The 21,306-nt window shown below is 45.3% G+C and overlaps 1 protein-coding gene across 2 annotated transcripts in view; it reads left to right on the plus strand.

The window, feature by feature from the left end:
• Positions 1–21,306, plus strand: part of TRPM4 (transient receptor potential cation channel subfamily M member 4) — an 864,058-nt gene that overhangs the window by 256,488 nt on the left and 586,264 nt on the right. For both annotated transcript variants that reach the window (XM_077457078.1, XM_077457079.1), the window contains exon 3: positions 9,139–9,316. In XM_077457078.1, coding sequence (XP_077313204.1) covers positions 9,139–9,316 — 178 coding nt within the window. The remainder of the gene's footprint in view (positions 1–9,138; positions 9,317–21,306) is intronic.

Genomic DNA, 21,306 nt, shown 5'->3' on the forward strand with positions numbered 1-21,306 from the left:
TGCAGTGTATATTGCAAGAATTGTAAAGAATTGTAAATTTTGATATTGCGGAGGAATAGCATCCTGCCTCCTCATGCACAACTTGAGATTTTCTTTCACGTGAAAGAAGTGTAGACAGAGGAGCACATCCCTAGGTATATGATCCGATAAGTGGGGCGGTTTAGGCAACCGATGAATTCTATCAATGGTTACATCAAGGTCAGTGAGTTCAGGAATAAGATTTTTGAAACGTATCGTAGCATAGGAGCTCAGGTCAGATTGTTGCACCCATTCGGGGATCCCCCTAATTTTCTGATTATTTCTCCTCGACCTGTCTTCCATATATCAGCTAACTGCCTTGACCCATTCATTTTCGCTTTCTTTTTCTTCGTACGCATCAACCAGGTTGTTAATCATATCAGCGTATCCCCCCATCTTCACCTCAATGTGATCCACTCTGTCTCCCATTGCTTGTATATCTCGATTAAATTTGTGCATGCAAGAGGCTATATCAGACTGTATGGTACTCTTCAAAGACAGTAGCCTATCCTTTAACACAGTATCCAGCACAGGCTGGTTCTGTGTAGGGAAGGATTCAATCGATTCTGGCATGTCTCTTGTGTCATCCCCGAGTCTGGAGCTGGGCTGTCCATCGTATGCAATCCGTTGACATCCAGTCTAGGCCTTGACTTTGCAGGGCTTTGGGATGCTGGGAATGATGGATAAGAGTGCTGGGAATCTGGTGAATTTGTTATTGTGGATGGATTACCCTTTTTAGTCTATTTTTCTTACCCTCAATAGCCTTAATGGAGAAGAAGTCCGTTAAGCGATGCGGGCGCCTTGCGTTGTGCCGCTTAGAAGGCATAGTCCTGACGGTCGCCCGGTCTGGATCACCGTTACTCGGTAGAGGGTGCTTGGATGATCCACCACGAGCCACTTAGTCCTTCGAAGCGATGGAGCATTGGATCTACGCGACCATCCGGCTCCGCTGCAGGCCACGCCCCCCATGAAAGAAATTTTGATGTTGCTGAGGGGATCCATGCATATGTATCTACTGGAATGTGTCTCTCGTAAAAACGGATATAGCGGAGATTGGAGAATGGGTTAACCAAATAAAGAACAAAATTGTGGAATTCGCTACCGCTCATAACAAATAGGTGGATGCGCATAATGCCAAAGATGAGGAGTTGGAGGCCCTTAAAAGCAAACTGGCGGACCTTGAGGACAGGTCCCGCAGGAATAACATCAAACTGTGAGGTGTGGCAGAAACAGTGGCCCCCTTGGACCTGCGGCAATATGTACAACAGTTAATAAGAGACCTGTTGCCTGACACGCCGGATGGCAAAATTATAGTGGATCGAGCACATAGGCTTCCAAAGCCACCACAGCTGCCAGACAAGGTTCCGTGTGACATCATAGCCCGTATCTACTTCTTTCACGTCAAAGACAGTCTGATGCAGTTCGCAAGACAAAACTCGCCTCTACCTAACCCGTACGCAGGACTAGCTATATACACAGATTTATCCCAACACACTATGCTGGCAAGAAAAAAGCTAGTGCCCCTCACCAAATCACTGAGGAATAACCATCTGGCTTACTCCTGGGGCTTCCCGACTAAACTCCTCATTACCAAAGAAGGACGTACATTCACAGTGAGATCATTGGAGGAAGGCCTTAAATTACTAAAGAAATGGGCCCTCATCCCGGGAGAGGGGGAAGAGTCGTTTGGAGCTACCGTACCAGGTCTTGTTTTGCCGGATTGGACCCAAATCAATGCAACCTGAATGTATTTATGGGCACTCCCTACGCTTACTATATATAGGCCCTACTCATCCTAGGCCGGAACTTTTGCTGGAAGCTAGGAGCTGATACCCCCCAATATTTCAATGCGATGTTGTTCGCACAATGAGGTTATATTCCTCACCTTTTTATCTTGTTTCTATGGTTTAGTTGTTAGTTTTTGTTTTGTTTTTCTTTGTGTTTTACCACCTATGGCTATGCATGGAATACATTTCAAAGACTCTCTGGGTTATCAAGGGTACAACCCGCTTAGGAATGGACCAACACGTAAGCGAGGTGGAAATTCTCAACCTTTGTTAGCAGGTATACGTGTTAACATCTATTTGTTCTTCATGTTGCTACCACTACTCTGCTTGAACCCTTTTGGATAGACCATGGTATTTAATTTAGTTTCATTGAATGCAAATGGCCTTAATAGCCCCTTCAACAGAAGGGCGATGTGGCAACAAGCAAAGATCCTACATGGGGATGTCATGTGCATCCAAGAGACGTATTTTGCGATAAAGAAACAGCCACCATGCTTTTACAAACTTTACCCACATGTTTTTACAGCATCGGACCCTAAAAAAAATGTGGTGTACTGATAGCTATTGACCACAATGTTGCCTTCAAACTTCACGAGTTAAAGATGCAGCGGGGAGCTTTATTGTTTTGATCTGCAAGCCGAGCAATGTTATGTACACTTTAATTAATCTATATGCACCAATTAGTAGGCAACTTCCTTTTTTGAATGTCCTTAGAAGGAAGGGTGAGGGGGTCAAGAGAGGTCTTGTGATGTACTGCGGGGATTTTAATGATGTTCCAAATAAACAGTTGGATTGCTCTGCCCCGCAAAAATCTGCGCGCAGTGAACTTCAAATGTTTCTACATTCAGGTGATAGGTACGACATATGGCGATGTGTTAATTCTGAGGAAAGGGAAGTTAACTTATTATTCGTCTTCTCAGAAATCATATTCAAGAATAGACCTGTTTGTCTCAGATATAACGGTTTTAAAAAACGTAATATCAGCAACAATTCACTCCATCACTTGGTCTGATCATGTACCGATCTCCGTATCACAGCATTGCCAGTGCATTTATGGAGGAATAACACATCTATACTTGCCAATCCAAGATACAGGAGTAGGTTGCATGATCATATCAAGGATTTTTTTACCTATAATGCCAAGCCGGACACCTCTGTTTTCTCACTCTGGTGCATACATAAAGCATACAGTTAGAGGTCTGCTTCTTCAAGCAGCCTCAAGAGAGAAGAGAAAGAAAGCATTGGCACTGACAAATCCTATTATATAAGGCTAGGTTCACATTGCTGCGATGCGGGAACGCCGCAAATCCGCAGCGTTTTCCCGCATCGCATTACTCCCGCCGGCAGTTCACACTGCCCTATGCGGACGGCTGGGGGTGTCAATGTTATGTTAATGACACCCCCAGATCCGTCGGCATATCGCAGTGCGATCTGCCGACTCGCACAGGAATCGGATCGCATGGTGTGAACCCCCATGCGATCCGATTCCGTTGCGGACCCAAAAAAGGGTCCCGTGCGAGTTTGCTGCGGGACCGCTGCGAGTTCAGCCATACTATCTGTATGGCTGAACTCGCAGCGCTACGGAGATCGGATGTGATTTGCTGTGCGAATCACATCCGGTTCTCCCCCCGCAGCGGTGTGAACCCAGCCTAAAAGACAGGTTAAAACAAGACTTTCCCACCTTTCTGACCCTGTTACAGGAAAGATGGTATACCACCCTACTGACATAGCCAACACTTTTTGTTCCTACTATAAACAGCTGTATAACCTAAATTCAGACAAAACTACTCCCCAACCCTCTGAGATTGATATCAATAACTTTCTCACATCTATTAACGTACCCACTTTGGATAGCGAAGAACTAAGCACTTTAAATGCAGTTATAACGGAAAAAAGGGCATTCGCTCCTAACCACCCAACAAATCACCAGGGGCCGAGGGCCTGTTGGCTGAGAACTACAAAACCTTTCAGGACTTCCTGATACCTTATTCGAGCCTTTATTTCAACAAGCTATGGCCACAGCAAAGTGGCCATAGCTCCAAGCTGTAATAATAGCCCTTCCAAAACCTGGAAAGAAACCAGACAAGCCCCTAAACTTTCACCCTATTTCCCTGCTCAACACAGATTTAAAGTTATACTCAAAAATCATAGCCAACCGATTAGCAGAGGTAACCCCTGGTTGATCAAGGCCGACCAGGTGGTTTTGTGAAGGACAGGCAAGCCCCAGATGGAACCCGTAGGATGTATAATTTAATCAAAATTGTGGAAAACTGAAAGACTCCTACAGTCTTTGTAACACCCGATGCCTAGTGAGTTTGATCGGGTCCACTGGAGATGTTTAAGAGCAATACTCAGTTTGGTTTTACAGGCCCCATCTGTTCGGCCATAATGGCACTATATACAGTTCCAACGGCTCGTGTGTTCACCTCCGATGCGATACATTTTTCATCATCAAGGGGACGCGTCAGGGTTGTCCAATTTCGCCTCTGATAATCTCAGTGGTGATGGAACCATTGCCGGAGATTATCTGGCAGGATGCACTAATTAAAGGCATACGTATAGCAGGAGTAGAACATAAAATCGGCTTATTCGCGGATGTTGTAGTGCTCACATTGGTCAAGTGTCCCTGTCAGAGGGTGGAGAGGAGGTTGGTGCCATTGTCGCATACAACTATTCCTGGCTGAAGCTGGCATGGCATCAGCCACCTCTGAGCCTGCCCCTGCAGAGCTGACAGAATCTCTGCCCCAGTGGGGCTCCTGTCCCCTAAGCAGACCAACTCAAACACCGCATGGCATATTTTTTCCTGAGTGCTTGCGTAGCCCCTTGTTCGCCTACAGAGCACCACTGGTTAAGAGGAGAAATCTGCTGAGGAAGAGGCCATAGAGGAAGAAGAAGAGGAGTGGGTGGAGGAGAGAGTTGTGGCAGACTCACCACTACCAGCATTTTGGAGGCGTGGTGGCGGAACAAGCTCCAACAATACTAAACCCTGTCCTGCATCCTTCCCAGCTGCCAGCAGAGTTACCCAGTGCGCCATGCAAGAAAGGTAATGTCCCTATCCATGCCTGCTAGACCATGAGTCAGCAGTAATCTGCACCTTACTGCTGACTGCCCTGTCCAACAAAGCCAAGACATTGCCTTCCACATTGTCAGGAACCATGAAACAGACTGAGACAGAAGTACAATCAAATCACACTTGTTTGTTAATAATAAAAATAAAAAGGTAAATAGAAAAAAAGCGTAGTCAAGCATAGCCAGAGTCCAGTAGCCAGATTGGGTAATCAGCCAGTCCGGAAGTCAGGGATCCAAGGAGAGCAACTGCAAGCCGAATAAGAAGCCAGGAGGGATGTCAGCAAGCCAGTCTTGAAACAAGCAGGAGATGGTTCCTTGTGATGTGACCAAACGTGAAGGCAATGGAGAAATGAGCTGGAAGACTTTAAATAGGTAGGTCAGACGAGCATCATCGGGAACAGCTGGTAACTGTGGAGAGAGAAGAGAGCTGGCAATTAGCCGACAGCTGAGCGGCCAGCCTAGAGGAGGAAGGGCTAAGCCAGCCCTGACACACGTGCTGGTATAGAGCCGGTGTCCTGTCATATACAGTCCCCCATCGGATAGTGGCCTGCGCCGTGAGTCCAGGTTCTAGCCCCACCATCCAAGTGGACATAGAGTTTGAATAAAAAGAGCGGAGCGCAGCGAGGCCATGCCCGAAGCGTGGCGCGCGAAGTGAGCCCACGAGAGGCCCTCTAATTTTGCCAGCCCTATGTCCGCTTGGATGGTGGGGCTACCACCTCGACTCACGGCGCAGGCGCCGTTTATCTTCAGAGATTTTCCAAAGCTTCTTCTGCTCCGAACTGCGCAAGCGCTGCCCATGTGCAGTACCGGGCGGACAGTATATGATGGCAGGACACCATATGCCAGAACACTGGAATGGCCTTCCTTGAAAAGAAATGGCATTTGGGAACCTACCACTGAGGTACCGCACATTCCACAAATTCATGAAAGGTGCAGTCTACCAGCTGAAAAGGCAGCAGTTGCAGTTCTAGCAATTTGGCCAAGCTAACATTTAGTCGCTGAGCATGTGGATGGCTGGGACTGAATTTCTTTTGATGGATTAGCAACTGTGGTAGGGAAATTTGCCTGCTAAAATCCGATGTTGGTGTACCGTAGGGATGAGCCGAACACCCCCCTGTTCAGATCACTTCCAGAACATGCGAAAAGTCAAAAAATTAGTTTGAACACGCGAACACCGTTAAAGTCTATGGGACACAAACATGAATAATCAAAAGTGATAATTTTAAAGGCCTATAAGCATGGTATTGTCATAAAGTTTTTGGGGACCTGGATCCTGACCCAGGGCCCATGTATCAATGCAAAAAAAAGTTTTGAAAACTGCTTTTTATTTTGGGAGCAGTGATTTTAATAATGCTTAAAGTGAAGCAATAAAAGTGTAATATTCCTTTAAATTTCGTACCTGGGGTGTGTCTATAGTATTCCTGTAAAGGGGCGCATATTTCCCGTTTTTAGAACAGTCTGACAGCAAAATTACATTTCTAAAGGAAAAAAAGTCATTTAAAACTACTTGCGGCTATAATGAATTGTTGGTCCGACAATACACATAAAAGTTCATAGATAAAAACGACATGGAATTTCCCCACAGGGGAACCCCCAACCAAAATAAAATAAAAATGCGTGGGGGTCCCCCTAAATTCTATACCAGGCCCTTCAGGTCTGGTATGGATTTTAAGGGGAACCCCACACCAAAATAAAAAAAAGAGTGGGGTCCCCCCAAAAATCCTTATCTCCTCCTCCTGTTGAGTCAGTAACCTCACCTCCTCCCTCCTCCCTCCTCCCTCCTCCCTCCTCCCTCTTCCCTCCTCTCTCTTCCCTCTTCCCTCCTCCCTCCTCCCACCCAAGTTGAGTTAGTGACCTCATCATCTCCTCCTCCTCTTCCTCCTCCCACCCAAGTTGAGTTAGTGATCTCATCATCTCCTCCTCCTCCTTGTCACTGGAGCAAACTTGGCAGTATTCTGCAGCTGGGGGAACATGACTGCCAGTTTCTTGACCTTCTTGGGCACCCCCTTTCTCTAGACTGACGTTATTCCCTTCCTCAACCTGGGTACCATCATCGGTACCATCAAATCGCTGCGCATCCTCCTGCAGTATGTACCCGACACTGTGGTCGAATAGTTCGGGGGACTCCTCCGTGCATGATGGTGGGGCTAAGGAAGGCGCGACTGTTGACATGGAGCCGATGAAATAGGCCGCTTTGGCAGCTGCATTGGCAGGCAAACTACTCTGAGCCTGGGTGACAGGGGATGTGTGTGTGTGTGTGTGTGTGTGTGTGTGTGTGTGTGTGTGTGTGTGTGTGTGTGTGTGTGTGTGTGTGTGCTTGGCTTCAAAGAATTTTGATCGCTTGCTTTGTTCCTTTGGGAGAGAAATCGGGGTAAAAGGAGACCCAAGCTCCATTATTTTGTATAGTGCACCGTTCCCGTACTAGTGGTAACACTCTCTTCCTGTCTAGTTTAAAAGATGGGTAAGAAAAGGTCTGGGTGAGTTGCCATGTAGGGCTCTGGTGGGAACACTATGTGCCCTCTTGAATGCAAATAATGAAGTAAAGGTGTCTTTGCCAAAGAGTTCCAGAAGCCAGTGTTCAATAGGCTGTGGGATCCCTGCCCACAACGTTCTCGGGCAACCCCACAATATGGGCATTATTCCACCGAAGCCTGTTCTCGATGTCCTGGTTTTCCTGCACTAAACTGGTGGTGGAGCGAGTTTCAGCTGTTAGAGCAACTTTTCCTCCAGGTCACTTATGTGACTTTCAGCAACTGTTGTCCTCTAACCTTTTGTATGTCTTGCCTCATGAACTTCCTCTGTTAAACCACCCAATCTGTCTTTCACTGGCTGAGTGTAGGCTGCTGTTCCTCTGAGTCTGTTCTGTGCTGTGTCAGGTAGAAAAGTGGCCCAGCTCTGGTTCCTGCCTCATGGCTGACTGGAGAGCAACAGCACTTGCAGTCTCCCCTGTGGAGCTCTGTCCCTGTACTTCAGACAGATTTTTTGTATAAAATAGTATGTGCCCTGGGTTGTTTCTCCCTTCTGGTCTACAGGAAGACCTACTCCTCTGGCCTATTGCTCTTTAGATTTCTCTGTGCCTTGTGATGTCCTTTTAAAGGAGATCTTCAGCCGTGCCATTTTGACCCGTGGCTGCCGATTCTCCCTTGTTTTTACGTGTCATGACCATTGCGTAACAGATGTGATTACCCCTATTTACTTAAACCCCAACCTATTAACCTTATTCTTATTGAGACCACACCAGGTTGGAGTAACAAAAAAGGCTGTAGCAGCCTACTTTATTTTAAACAAATATATATCTATCTTCAACTTAACATAACCACATGCAAGACAACATCTGTTAGTCAACCCCATCTATCTAGCGTTGGTCTATGCAGGAACTTCGTAATCCTCTGTGGAATGAACAATATTATGCTGCAGTCCCTCTCCAAGTGTATTTAATAGGCCTCAAGCCGACAAGCAGGCTCAGAGATAACCACTGACCTCAGTACCCTCATTAACACTTCCCGGCTAACCACCATTAGCCGGAAACCACCATCAGGACTCATACCAACGATAGTTATCAAACTATTTCTTCTGGCATATCTTTCTTCCCCGGCACAGACCAACGCCTGCCACTGCCACGACATCCAATCCTCCGAAAACCTGTTTTAAACAAAACAAGACACAGTAACCTACCAGATGTAAATTAACCACAAAATATATAGGGAGGGTGGGCGGGAACTTTCCCCCAGGCTGTGGTAACTCATCCCCTGATTTTCTCAGACGGATTTTGGCCGAAACTTGTGTTGCATACACGTGGTCGGACAAAGTTGACGGAAAATCTGATCGTTCTTAACGAGGTGACGGTCGTTGAGTACAACGGGACTACGTAGAGGCCAGTAGCCAATAGCTTTCATCTCGTAATTTATTCTGAGCTTGCCTGGCACTTTGTTCTGTCAGAATTCTCTACAAAAACATTTTCCATCTGCATTTCCGACGAAAAAAGTCTGATAGAGCCCAGACACGATCGGATTTTCCAAAAACATAATCCGATCTGACCTTTTCCATCGGAATTTCCAACCGTGTGTACAGGACATTACTATAATTGCATGAAATACAGTATAACACTGGCTGAAAATAGGAGAGATTGTGGTTAGAACTTTAAAACAACATTACTCTGCCCCTTGTCACTTATTTGAGGAACAAGGTCATGATAACTTTATGCCAAAAGCATAATCTTTTCTCTTCGTATTGTATTCATTTGTTTATTTGTTTTATGACGCAGAAATGAAGAAATGTGCCAATGTGGTCTGGCCAAGCAGAATCACGTGTCAGTAGCCATGGAGGATAACTTTGGAGCAGCTATTGTGAGCAGCTGGGACTCTGCAGAGCATACGACAGAAGAGCCCACAGATGCTTATGGTGATATTGAATTTGTTGGTGCTGGTAAGAAGCACAGCAAGGTGAGAATTATCATTTATTTTGGGCCAGTAAGGCCCCTTTCACACTACTGCGACTTCAATGTCAAGTGATTTTACAGTGATTTCAGGGAATGCCTGTATATCTGGCATCAAAGTCGGACCAAAGTAGTGCAGGGACTACTTTGACGTCAGAACTGTATATCTCCATATACTGGGACTTTAAATGAAGGGCACAAGGAAAGTAGTGCGCCTCCATCCCTAATCTAAATTCAAAAAATAATGAGAGTATGGGACTTTAGATGAGGCAGGCTCAAACACAACATAAAAGTAAAGATTTTTTTATTGCACATGAATGTCAAATTGCGTAACGTTGTATATGACAAATAGTTACTCAATGCATATGCAGACATCTTAGAGAGTACATAGCATACATATAAGCAGGATGTAAAACATGATTACCATAACAGAGGAACAAAAGGGGAACATGTTTCTAAGGTATGATAAAAATAGATCTAGTAATTTACAGTTAAATTCATAAAATGTTGATGGAAATCTGAGGAGTTACATCCTCAAAAGCTTGACGCATTTCGTCGGTAAGTCGACTCATGAGGAGCGGATGCTGAATATCTGTAAGTAATGGCAGATGTTCTCAATCAAAAATCATGGAAATCATGGGGAATGACTTGTCATGCTACTTTGCAGTCCCAAATCGTGGGACAAGTTGTACAAGTGTGAAAGGGGCCTAAGATGCTTGTAATTAACAAGACATAGATGAAAGTTCTGCCGGGTAATGTAGGTTTTTAAGCTAGTTAAGTGTTAAAATGTAACATGCATAAGGAACATTATATCAAATAAAACAATGATTTACAGTATGTGGGGTGGATTTAATACTGGAGCAAACAGAATCTGGTGCAGCTGTGTGTAGTAACCAATAGGGATGTGCCGAACACCCCCTGTTCCATCCGAACATGCAAAAGAGTTTGTTCGAAGACGCGCACACCATTAAAGACTATGGGATACGAACATGAAAAATCAAAAGTGCTAATTTTAAGGGATTCTAAGGAAGTTTTTGCCCTAAAGTGTTTGGGGACCCAGGTCCTGCCCCAGGGGACATATATCAATGCAAAATAGTCGGTCAGCAAAATAAAGTAAAGTGAAACAATAAAAATGAAATATTGCTATAAATATCGTGCCTGGGGGTTGTCTATAGTATGCCTGTAAATTGGCACAGTTATCCCGTATTTAGAACAATACCACAGCAAAATGATATTTCTGAAGGAAAAAAAGTCATTTAAAACTGCTTGAGGCTGTACTGTATTGTCAGGTCCCGGCAATGTAAATGAAAATCATTGAGAAAAACGGCATGGGACACCCCCCCTCCCCAGCACATTACAAGGCTCTTTGGGTCTGGTATGGATATTAAGGGGTACCCCCTTAAAAAAATGGCATGGGGGCACTATATACTCTGAACAGAAGTATATATATTATATGGCCTGCCCTAAATACTCTACAGAAAATTGGGTCTTAGGTGTTGGTGGTGCCAGAACACTGTAACCCCTCACAGTTATGCAGTTGTTATGCACAGGAACAGGCCCTGCTGTTAATATTTTAACAAGAATTGTTATTACATGCCCCTGTTAAACAGGGGCACAAAAATTGGGCCTTGGCAGGGGTGGCATCATCAAGATTGAGGAGGAATAGGATAGTCACTCAGCATAGACAGCCTTCAAGGGATCCCACATCCATAGAAAAATCAATCAGTTACATCAGCATCAGGTGCTTGATGGCTGCTACTGATCCAAGACTGATTATTTTTTATAAATTTGAGCCTATCAACCGAGTCTGTGGACAGGAACACTATGATCCATTACAAACCCTCCAGCAGCAGTGAATGCATTCAGAAAGAAAGCTAGATGCAGGACAGACCAGTAGCTCAACTGCATATTGAGCAAGTTCTGGCCAGTGGTCAATCCTCAAGACCCAGTAACACAGTAGATGGTCCTTTGGAAAGGTCTCCAAGTCTGCTCTTGCCCCAAGATATCCCTGTACCATGTAATGCAGATGCTTGTGATGGTTGCTTGAACCGATCAGACCTTAGCGCTGAGGACTGAAAAATTGTCTAAAGGCATCGGTCAGCCAGCCACCTTCTCCACCGCTCTTTCTCTGACTGAACGAAGTTTCAGCAACACGTTGTCCAGCACCAGGAAATTGTATCCTCCCAGAGTCGGATGTAATTTCAAGTCGCACTCCTTTTTCAACAGACATAATAGGTGTACCAAAAAGGGGCCATAAATAGAGTAGAAGGGAGGAGATATGGGTGGGACATTCTTACAAACAAAACCAGAATATACAGCAGCTCTGGCCATAATCAAAGTGGCTCTGGACATTATAAAAAACATGTATAAAAACATATACAAAAAGGCATTTAAAAAATATATGTTATAATACAAGAACATTTAACATAAAAAAAACATATATGTGTGTCAAATGGTAATAAATATAATAAATGATAGTAAAAAGGAGAAATCAATAAAATAATAAATGTAATGGATTTTAAATATAAACAATTTTAGACATAAGAAGTATAGTATGAATCAAGTTAATGAGGTAAAAATATAAAAAATAAGCAAAAAACAACTACAGTTAGTACAATATATGTGGATAATGTAGCATCTCTGTGTACATGAAACGTATGTATAGAAAACAACCATTTTCACAGTGTGTGAATCCAGGGACCTCCTATGGGGATACTGATGTATATATTTTCATTATTATCTAAAAGACATGTCAAAGACATTACAGGTGATGGCATCTGGTGATCCTGTCAACTAGCATAACTCACAACAAGAAAAATCAAAGAGGCATATATACATAGCTAGAATCTTTTGTGTGTGTGTGTGTGTGTGTGTGTGTATATATGTATATGTATATATATATGTATATGTATATATATATATATGTATATATATATATATATATATATATATATATATATATATATATAATATAAATATATGTGTGTCAAACAGAAATAAGTGGCATCCAAAATGAAGGAGGCGTGATGGGGGATGAGAAGAGGGTCTTTGGCTGAGAAATGTTCCAATGCCAATAGGCCAAAGGAATGGATGTATACAGAGAGTGGACATCTTGGTTTGGGTAATAGAGCAAATTCCCAACTCCCCGCCCCGCAGAACGCTTCAAAAAGCTGTGCACAAGAGAAACAGCTGTTTTTTTGCTTATTATTTTTTATATTTATTTCTACCTCAGTAACTTGATTCATACTATACTTATTATTATGACTAATATTTTTTTACATTTAATATCCATTACATTTATATTTTTTTATTTCTCCTTTTTACTATCATTTATTATATTACCATTTAATACACTTTTTTTTTTTTTATGTTACATGTTCTTGTATTATAACATATATTTTTTAAATACCTTTTTGTATATGTTTTATACATGGTTTTTATAATGTCCAGAGCCGATTTGATTATGCCCAGAGCTGCTTGTATAGTTTGGTTTTGTTTGTAAGAATGTCCCGCCCATATTTCCTCCCTTCTTCTCTATTTATGGCCCCCTTTTCGTATACCTATTGTGTCTGTTGAAAAAGGAGTGCAACTTGTAATTACATCCAAGTGCGCACGCTCACGAAATGCGTCACGTTTGAAGTCACCCTTCTAAGCCAGCCGCATCGTGTGATTGAAGTCTTGTTCTGAGGCCACCTTCTGGAGCTGGCGTATCCACCTGTCAGCTGCTAGCATATATATGGCACAGCACCTGGGAGCGTCACTTTGACATATGTATACCATGCTTGTCACTTTCTACTATATGTAAGTGCATTTATTATAAGATTAAAGCAGTTTTGTTCAAATTACTGCACCCAGAGGCGCCTCTCCACTTGTGTTCTCTTTACAGTCTTTGGAATATGGTTTCTATCATACTGACGGCAGCCCTGCTTGCACTTTGTGGTCGGCTTTCCAACTTCCCCTTAGCGTCATCACATGTTATATGGACTAATTAGTTCCATTCTAGAAATTTTTTAATAGACTTGGTTTGGGAGATATGATTCCTGAGTTGCTGCGCCTATACTTATGTCATGATACCACAAATCCTAGGGTAATTTTGCAGGCTTTGCAGAAACCGGAGAGGCCATATGCAGCGTAAGTTTGCAGACGCATTTGATTTTGAATCCTCTGGGTCACAGAGGATGACGTTGTGGGGAACTACCTCCTCTCAACCATACAACTCCTTGGCTTTCTGGGGACTGAAAACCATCCTTGAAGACTGCTGCTGAGTGTTCTCCTCTACACCCATGCTGACACAATCGTCATTCATCATTCATCATCATCGAACAAGACTGCCAGTTTCTTGTCCTTCTTGGGCACCTCCTCTCTCTAGGCTCATGTTACTCCCTTCCTCAACCTGGAAACCAACATCAGAGCCTTCTCATTGCTGTGCATCCTCCATCAGCATGTACCCAACACTGTGGTCGAATCATTCGGGGGACTCCTCCGTGCATGATGGTGGGGCTACAGAAGGAGTAACTGTGGACAAGGAGCCCGTGGAATAGTCTGCTTTGGCAACTGCATTGGAAGGAAAACTACTCTGAACCTGGGTGACGGCTTTGTTATCCACTCCACCAACTCTTCTTCATGTCCTGGCTCAATAACATGGCCAGCAGCAGAAAAAAAGGACAAAATGTGCCCCACGGCCACCTGCAGAGGCTGTCCATGACCAGCATTGTTGACTGTAGACACAGAGCCTGCTTGCCCTCTTTTAGTGGCCTGTATGCATCTGCCTCTCCTTGGTGGCCTTCCGGACATGATGTATATTTTGTTTGGCAACACCACACTGCACTGTATTGTGTACACCACCAGAAAAGTAGTAGCAACTACACTATGGTGGTACTGTATTGTGTAATGTGTACACCATCAGAAAAGTAGTAGCAACTGTGCCACACTGTATTGTGTATTGTGTACACCCCTAGAAAATTAGTAGCAACAGCGTTACGGTTGCACTGTATTGTGTAATGTGTACACCACCAGAAAAGTCGTAGCAACTACATTACTGTTGCACTGTATTGTGAACATCACCAGAAAAGTAGTAGTAACTGCACTGTGGTTGCACTGTATTGTATAACTGTTGGGGTACCTCTCTCTATCGTTGATTAGAAATGGTACACCACGGAATGCAATGTAGATCTCCAGGCTACACTGATTGGATGCAGAGTATATGTGTGTGTGTGTGTGTATATATAATAATTTAAATGCCCTGCCACTAACTGAATAACCTGCCTGCTTAATCTAATTCAAGCTATGTCCACGCCAACAACACTACACAGGGCTGCCATGCAGGCAGCCTTATATAGTGTGGAGCGTTGACTTGGTCCCCCTGAGCCATGATTGGCCAAAGGCACCCTGCCTTTGGCCAATTATGGCTCTTAGCAGAGGGAACTGCCAAAGCATGCAGGTCAGGTGCATGCTTTGGCCAATCATCATACAGCGATGCATTGCGATCTCGCAGTGCAACATGAGGCGCTCCGCGGCTGCTCGAATTTCCCGCGAATGCCCCATAATCGATATTCGCCGAACGGGCAAACACCCGAAGTTCGAGTCGAACTCATGTTCGAACCGAACATTAAGCTCATCCCTAGTAACCAACCTTCTACCTTCAGCTTGTTTAGTGAAGCTTTGAAAATGCATTTAGAAGTTGATTTGTTACTAATCACAGGTGACCCAGATTCTGTGTGCTCTAGTTTTAGTAAATGTTCTGCACTTTGATTGCCAAGCCCTCACTATAATCCTTCACACTTCAAGACTTACAAGGGCCATGGACTATGGAAGCTGTACCCAAAAATACAAGCCATAAGAAAATCAATAGTAGCCAATATTTCTTATGGGCTCCTTGCAGTTGATTATTACCTTGTTCTGTGGCAGCCATTTTTAGTAGAGGAACGAGGCAGGAGAATATTTAAGAAACAATGGGAGAGTGCAGAAATCATAGCTCTACAACCACAGAAATACCTTGAAGCAAAGAGATCCTTGCACTTCAGCTTTCTCTCCAGCAAAGGGGAATAGTGAGCAGCACAGTAATACCATTACATTGTCCCTCTAAATCACATGAGACTAGTAGTTACAGGCAACAGTGTCTTCAAAGATTTTACACTAGGTTTGCACCGATGCCACTTTAAGACCGAGTATCAGTACTTTTTTTTATTTTTATTTTTTTAGCAACCATGTTGGGGGGTTCCCCTGATATCTCCCCTTTGAGACAGCTGCACTGAAGATGAATGAACAGGAGACAGAGGCTTTTCCAATGATCATTTATGAATGGAAAGAGTCAATGTGTATTCAGAAAAAGGAATGACAGATTTGCCAGCTTCTTCCTCCACTCCATCCTGACAGATCAGGACTAGTGATGTCCAGTTCATGAACGAATCGTTCTTTTGAATCGGTTCTTTTTAGTGAACTGGATGAATCCGATTCTTTTCAGTGAACTGATTCGTTTGAAACAGTTCACTCTGCACTCAGTACATAGCAGAGCAGCAGAGCTGGCAGTGGTAATATGATCCTAGAGTGAGAGAGCTCGGCCCCTCCCTGCAACCAATCAGCTGACTCAAAGCACAGTGACACTCAGGAACTGGATACAAACTTAAAACAAGAGCCAGGAGTACACAGTACACCGAGTTAAAGAATCGTACAAGTTACCGAGTTAAAGAATCGTACAAGTTACCGAGTTAAAGAATCATACAAGTTACCGAGTTAAAGAATCGTACAAGTTACCGAGTTAAAGAATCGTATCAGTTTTTAGAACACAGTACACTGAAAGAACCACAAGTCACCACCAGTAAAACAATACACTAAACCAATGAGGTAGCAGCAGTGATCAGGCGGTACGGACAGCCTAAGGACCTTTCACACTCATGCGACTTGTCCTGCGACTTGAGACTGCAAAGTCACATGACAAGTCACACCCCATGATTTCCAACGAGTTCAGTTCATATCTGTGCGACTTCAAAGTAGTTTTTGTACTACTTTTGTCTGACTTTGATGCGACTTGTGGCAGAGACCTCAAGATTACACAAACATTGCTTCAAGTCATGGCAAAAATCATGGCAAAAGCACTTGACTTTCAAGTCGCACAAGTGTGAAAATAGCCTTAACGACTGGATTTTACTACCAGGGGTACTTCCCCCATGGTAGTGGTAGTAAAATCTGATCATCATTCCTGCGCATGCGCTGTAAAGACTATGGGAAAATCTGATGGCTAGCAATGTTAACTGGGAAGTTGGCCCATCAGAATGCAGTTCACATGCACAAAAACCCACTTTTCATTTAGGCTCCATTTCCACTTGTGCAACTTGTCCTGCGACTTTGTACTCTATGATTTCCAATGAGTATTATTCGTATCTGTGCGACTTCAAAGTAGTCCCTGCACTACTTTGGTCCCACTTTGATGCAACTTGAGATCCATAGACCTCCGGAATACACAGGCATTGCTTTAAAGTCGCATCAAAATTGCGGCAGAATTGTGCAACTTTCAGGCTGCGTTAGCCTGAAAAGCCAGAAAGTTGCACGATTATGCCGCGACTTGAAGCCATGCCTGTGTATTCTGGAGGTTTATGGACCTCAAGTCACATTACAATGGGACCAAAGTAGTGCAGGGACTACTTTGAAGTCGCTGTGACTTGAAGTCGCACAGATATGAATGGTACTCATTGGAAATCGGGTACTTCTTGTCATGCAACTTTGCAGTCGCAGGACAAGTTGCACAAGTGGAAACAGAGCCTAAATGAAAAGCGGGGTTTGTGTGCATGTGAACTGCATTCTGGGGCAACTTCACAGGTAACATTGCTATCCATCAAATTTGCGGAAACCTAGGCTCAGGGCTGGTTCACACTGCAGCATAGTGCAAAATCGCATGCGATTTGCACTGCAGTGCAAATCACAGGCGATGTCCGTGCAATGCGATTTCAGCAATACAGATAGTATGGTTGAAATCGTATCGCATTCGGACTAAACTCGCACAGGACCCTTTTTTTGGTCCGCACCAGAATCAGATCGCATAGCACTCATGCGATCCGATTCATGTCCAAACTGACACTTCGCAGTGCGACATGCGAACTGAAATGGGGGTGCCATTAACATTGTATGACACTCCCCAGCAGTTCGCATATGTCGTTGTGAACTGTCGTGCGAGTTGGGTGCTATGCAGGAACCCGTCGTGGAATCGCAGGGTTCCCGCATCGCACAAGTGTGAACCCAGCCTAACACAGCTGTTTGTGTATCACCAAAATGCATGACACTGCGCTAATCTGACAACAATGGAATAATTGGACAACAATTGTGCTCTGCGCCGATGAACTAAATCAAAGTAAACATTACCAGGACCTGCCAACCTTCTGTGTGAATCAGTCTTCTGATTCTACTCATTTAAGAAGGTTGAATCAGAGCTTCGGTTCACTTGCTTGTCAGTAGACTCAGCAAGTGAACCGAAGAATCGATTCATTGAATCGGTTCATTTCAGTGAGCAGTTCGAAATGAACCGATTCATTTTAAAGATCCAAACTTCCCATCACTAATCAGGATGAGGGGGGACTGGAGGAGGACCCAGACGCAGGGTATGATTGGTCCGGTGGTGGGGGCAGTTACAAGCACAAATCTCCCTGACAGCCACGTGAGGGAGAGGAGGAGAAACCGCTGTCATAAAAGCTATACATGGTGATCACTTCTTGTAACTGCCCCCACAGGCTGATCGCTGCTTGTAACTGCCCCCACAGCCTCATTGATCATCTGTGAGGCTGCCTGCTCCCCTCTAATCTGGGGGACGCTGGGTGTACTGACTGCCCGCCAGGTATCGGGTAAAGCATCAGAACATTTGCACTAGTAAAAGTACTTGTGCAAATGCTCGGCATCAGTAACCTATTTTACACTGTAGATATACAACTATTAGGCAAAAGAAATGCACTGGTATTCAGAAGGCATTTAGGAATACTGCCTAGGCACAAGTAAAATATTGTGTGTGTGTGTGTGTGTGTGTGTGTGTGTGTGTGTGTTTTTTTTTTTATATCCTCCTATAAGATAGCAAAAATTCACTTTTAGAGTTCAGCTCAGAGCATTACCTAAAAGGTAATTCAGTGCAGGGCCGGCATGACAGGGGTTGATGGGGCTTGTATGAGGTTAGGTAAGGGGGTCCGTGTACAGTTAGCTGGGGCTGGCAGTGCAGAGTGGAGGGGTAGGACCCGGGAAGGAAGTTAGACAGGACGGAAGGGGAGGCACTGAAACAGCACAAGCAGAGAGGGTAAGGAACTTATCCTTCCCTGCTACTATCTTCCGCCACTGTCATACGGTAGAATGAGGGGTGTGGAATGGCTGATGGAGCAGCTGCAGGCTGCGGCGGCGATGCACGGCACCAACTGGCTTCATGCCCAGGTCGGGAACATATTAATGGGAGCTGGGGAGGGGGTTAACATATCCGCACCCTCGACAGTAACCCAGGCTAGGAGGTCTAGGCCCCCGAGCACCTCAGCTCGGAGGTGTCTCCCAGGGTCCAGCGCCGCATTAGGAGCCCAACAGAGACGCCCTCCAGGGACCCTCCAGCCCCCGCACAGAAATGCCAGACACACGTGGCATTGGTGCGGCCCGGGAGGAATCCTCATCATAGGCGGGACTCACCGGATGGGGGGGAGGACACAGCCCATCCCTCATCGAATGAACAGACGCAATCTGCAGCTCCTGGTATTGGCCCTGTGGCCATGCAGGTAGCTCAGTGGGGGAGAGAGAGGTCCTCGGGAACTGGCCTGATGCCTGGAGCGCCCATCGCATTTCCCCACCGCAGTGGAGCTGGTAGGGGAGAGGAGGTCTGATGGCGGCGATACAGCTAGGGGTGTTGGGGGTTGGACGACGAGAGGTGCAGGGAGAGCGGCTTCATCCCGCCCGGCCAGGTGACTGCCCAGCTGGTCAATGACAGGGAACAGCCTGGGACCTCCTGGAAGATGGGGAGCAGTGAAGTCACGGGCGGCTGCACAGGCGCCCAACAGAAATCGGGAGTTAGGGACTGCAAGGATGATCGAGATGGCGATACCTTATCCGAAGGTGAGCTGGAAGACAGGAGTGCAGACAAGTCAGTGGTGGTGCCAGCAATGATGGAGAGCTCGTGGAGGTCCTAATATGTGGTAGCCTGGTAAGTGGCCTTTAGACCAACCTTCTTTTTCTTCTGTGGGTGTGCCTGTGGTTGGAGGAACGTTGCCTGGGGGAGTGTTGCATGGTGTGTCTGTGTCAGGGACAGATTTAGGGGCTAGCGTGCAGGAACTGGCACAGCTACTGGCAGGTTTAAGAGGTGTTGGGGAGGTTGGCCCCGTTGCTGGGAACCGTGTTGCCCAAGGCGGCTTGGGTTCCCAAACATGACGCGAGTGTGTCATGGCCTATGGCGGTTGCCAGCAGCATGTTAACAATGGGGACAGTGGCTGATGTGCCGCAAACAATCCCGGGGCGCCGGCTGCCTCAGGGGGTGGTGCAAGTGGCAATGGCAGAGGAGACCAGTGTGGCGAACGGTGGACAAGGTAAGACGTCTGAGAGGAAGGGGGATTGGATACACTTGGCAGACGCGGCAAAATGTAAAGTATATGTCTGTTTTGAAGGGCCACTGGGAGCCCACCTCAAGCAAGAAGTGCACGAAAAAATTTGGCAGGGTGAGTATGTTGAGATTTTTTCCCTACTTCCGCTGGAAAAATTTAATCTGGACAGGGGTAAGTTGGGTGATAGCAAGAAAGAGGAGGAGGAGGAGAAGCGGAGATACAGGCTCATTCCTAGATCATTTGCTAATTGTATTCAAGCATTTGCTATTTTAGCTAGTGTTATAGGGGAAAGGGCGCCAGAAAATTGCTCCACTCTCTTTTGCCATCGGGGAGGTTTTGTCAGGGCTGACTTAGCCCTTCCTCCTCTGGGCTGGCCACTCAGCTGTCGGCTAATTGCCAGCTCTCTTCTCTTTCCACAGTTACCAGCTGTTCCCGAAGATGCTCGTCTGACCTGCCTATTTAAAGCCTTCCTGCTCACTTTTTCATTTGCCTTCGCGTTGGTCACATCACAAGGAACCATCTCCTGCTATTGTTTCAAAGACTGGCTTGCTGACATCCCACCTGGCTTCTTATCATGCTTGCAGTTGCTCTCCTTGGATCCCTGACTTCTGACCTGGCTGATTACCCGATCTGGTTAATGAACTTTGGACTGGGTGACTACCCGATCTGGCTACAGGACTCTGGCTCTGCTTGACTACGCTTTTTTTCTATTTACCTTTTTATTTTTATTAATAAACAAGTATGATTTGATTGTACTTCTGTCTCAGTCTGTTTCATGGTTCCTGACAGTACGCGAAGGCCATGAATTCAGAAGATACAGTCAATTCACTTGTTGGTAATATTTTTTCCAGGTTGGATAAGCAAGATCACCGCATGGATCAGTTTGCCTTGGCATTACAAACGCTCCTGAATTGCACGACTCACCTGGAATCCCCCACGGTATCTGCTCCGGTACAACCTGAGTCACAGGCCGTCCCTGCTGCTGCGCCAGTCTCTGTGCAGGCACCCGCCTTGAGTATTACCTCGATAAGAGGTATGTCTGGTTCTGCTCTGCTTCCCCAGCGATTTGGGGGCGATCCAGTTCAATGCAGAGGGTTTCTCAATCAGGTTGAGATATACTTCGATATGCTGCCCCAGGCGTTTCCCACGGACAGAAGCAAAGTAGGTTTCATGATATCTTTGCTTTCTGAGAGAGCATTGGCCTGGGATAACCCTCTATGGGAGATGCAAAAACCTGTTGTCTTGAGTTACCCTCAGTTTGTGGCCTCCTTTAAAAGGGTTTTTGACGTTCCCGCACGCTCCGCTTCTGCTGCCAAGTGCCTCATGTCCATCAGAGTACGAGAACTGTTGCCGACTACGCCATTGAATTCTGTACTCTGGCAGCAGAGGTTGCTTGGAACAATGAGGCCCTAGTGGCTGCTTTTTCTCGTGGTCTCTTGGATTCCATCAA

This window comes from Lithobates pipiens, unplaced genomic scaffold (genome assembly GCF_037356315.1).
Source record: "Lithobates pipiens isolate NorthernLeopardFrog02 unplaced genomic scaffold, aLitPip1_a1.2 Scaffold_27, whole genome shotgun sequence".
In the NCBI taxonomy this organism is placed as follows: domain Eukaryota; kingdom Metazoa; phylum Chordata; class Amphibia; order Anura; family Ranidae; genus Lithobates; species Lithobates pipiens.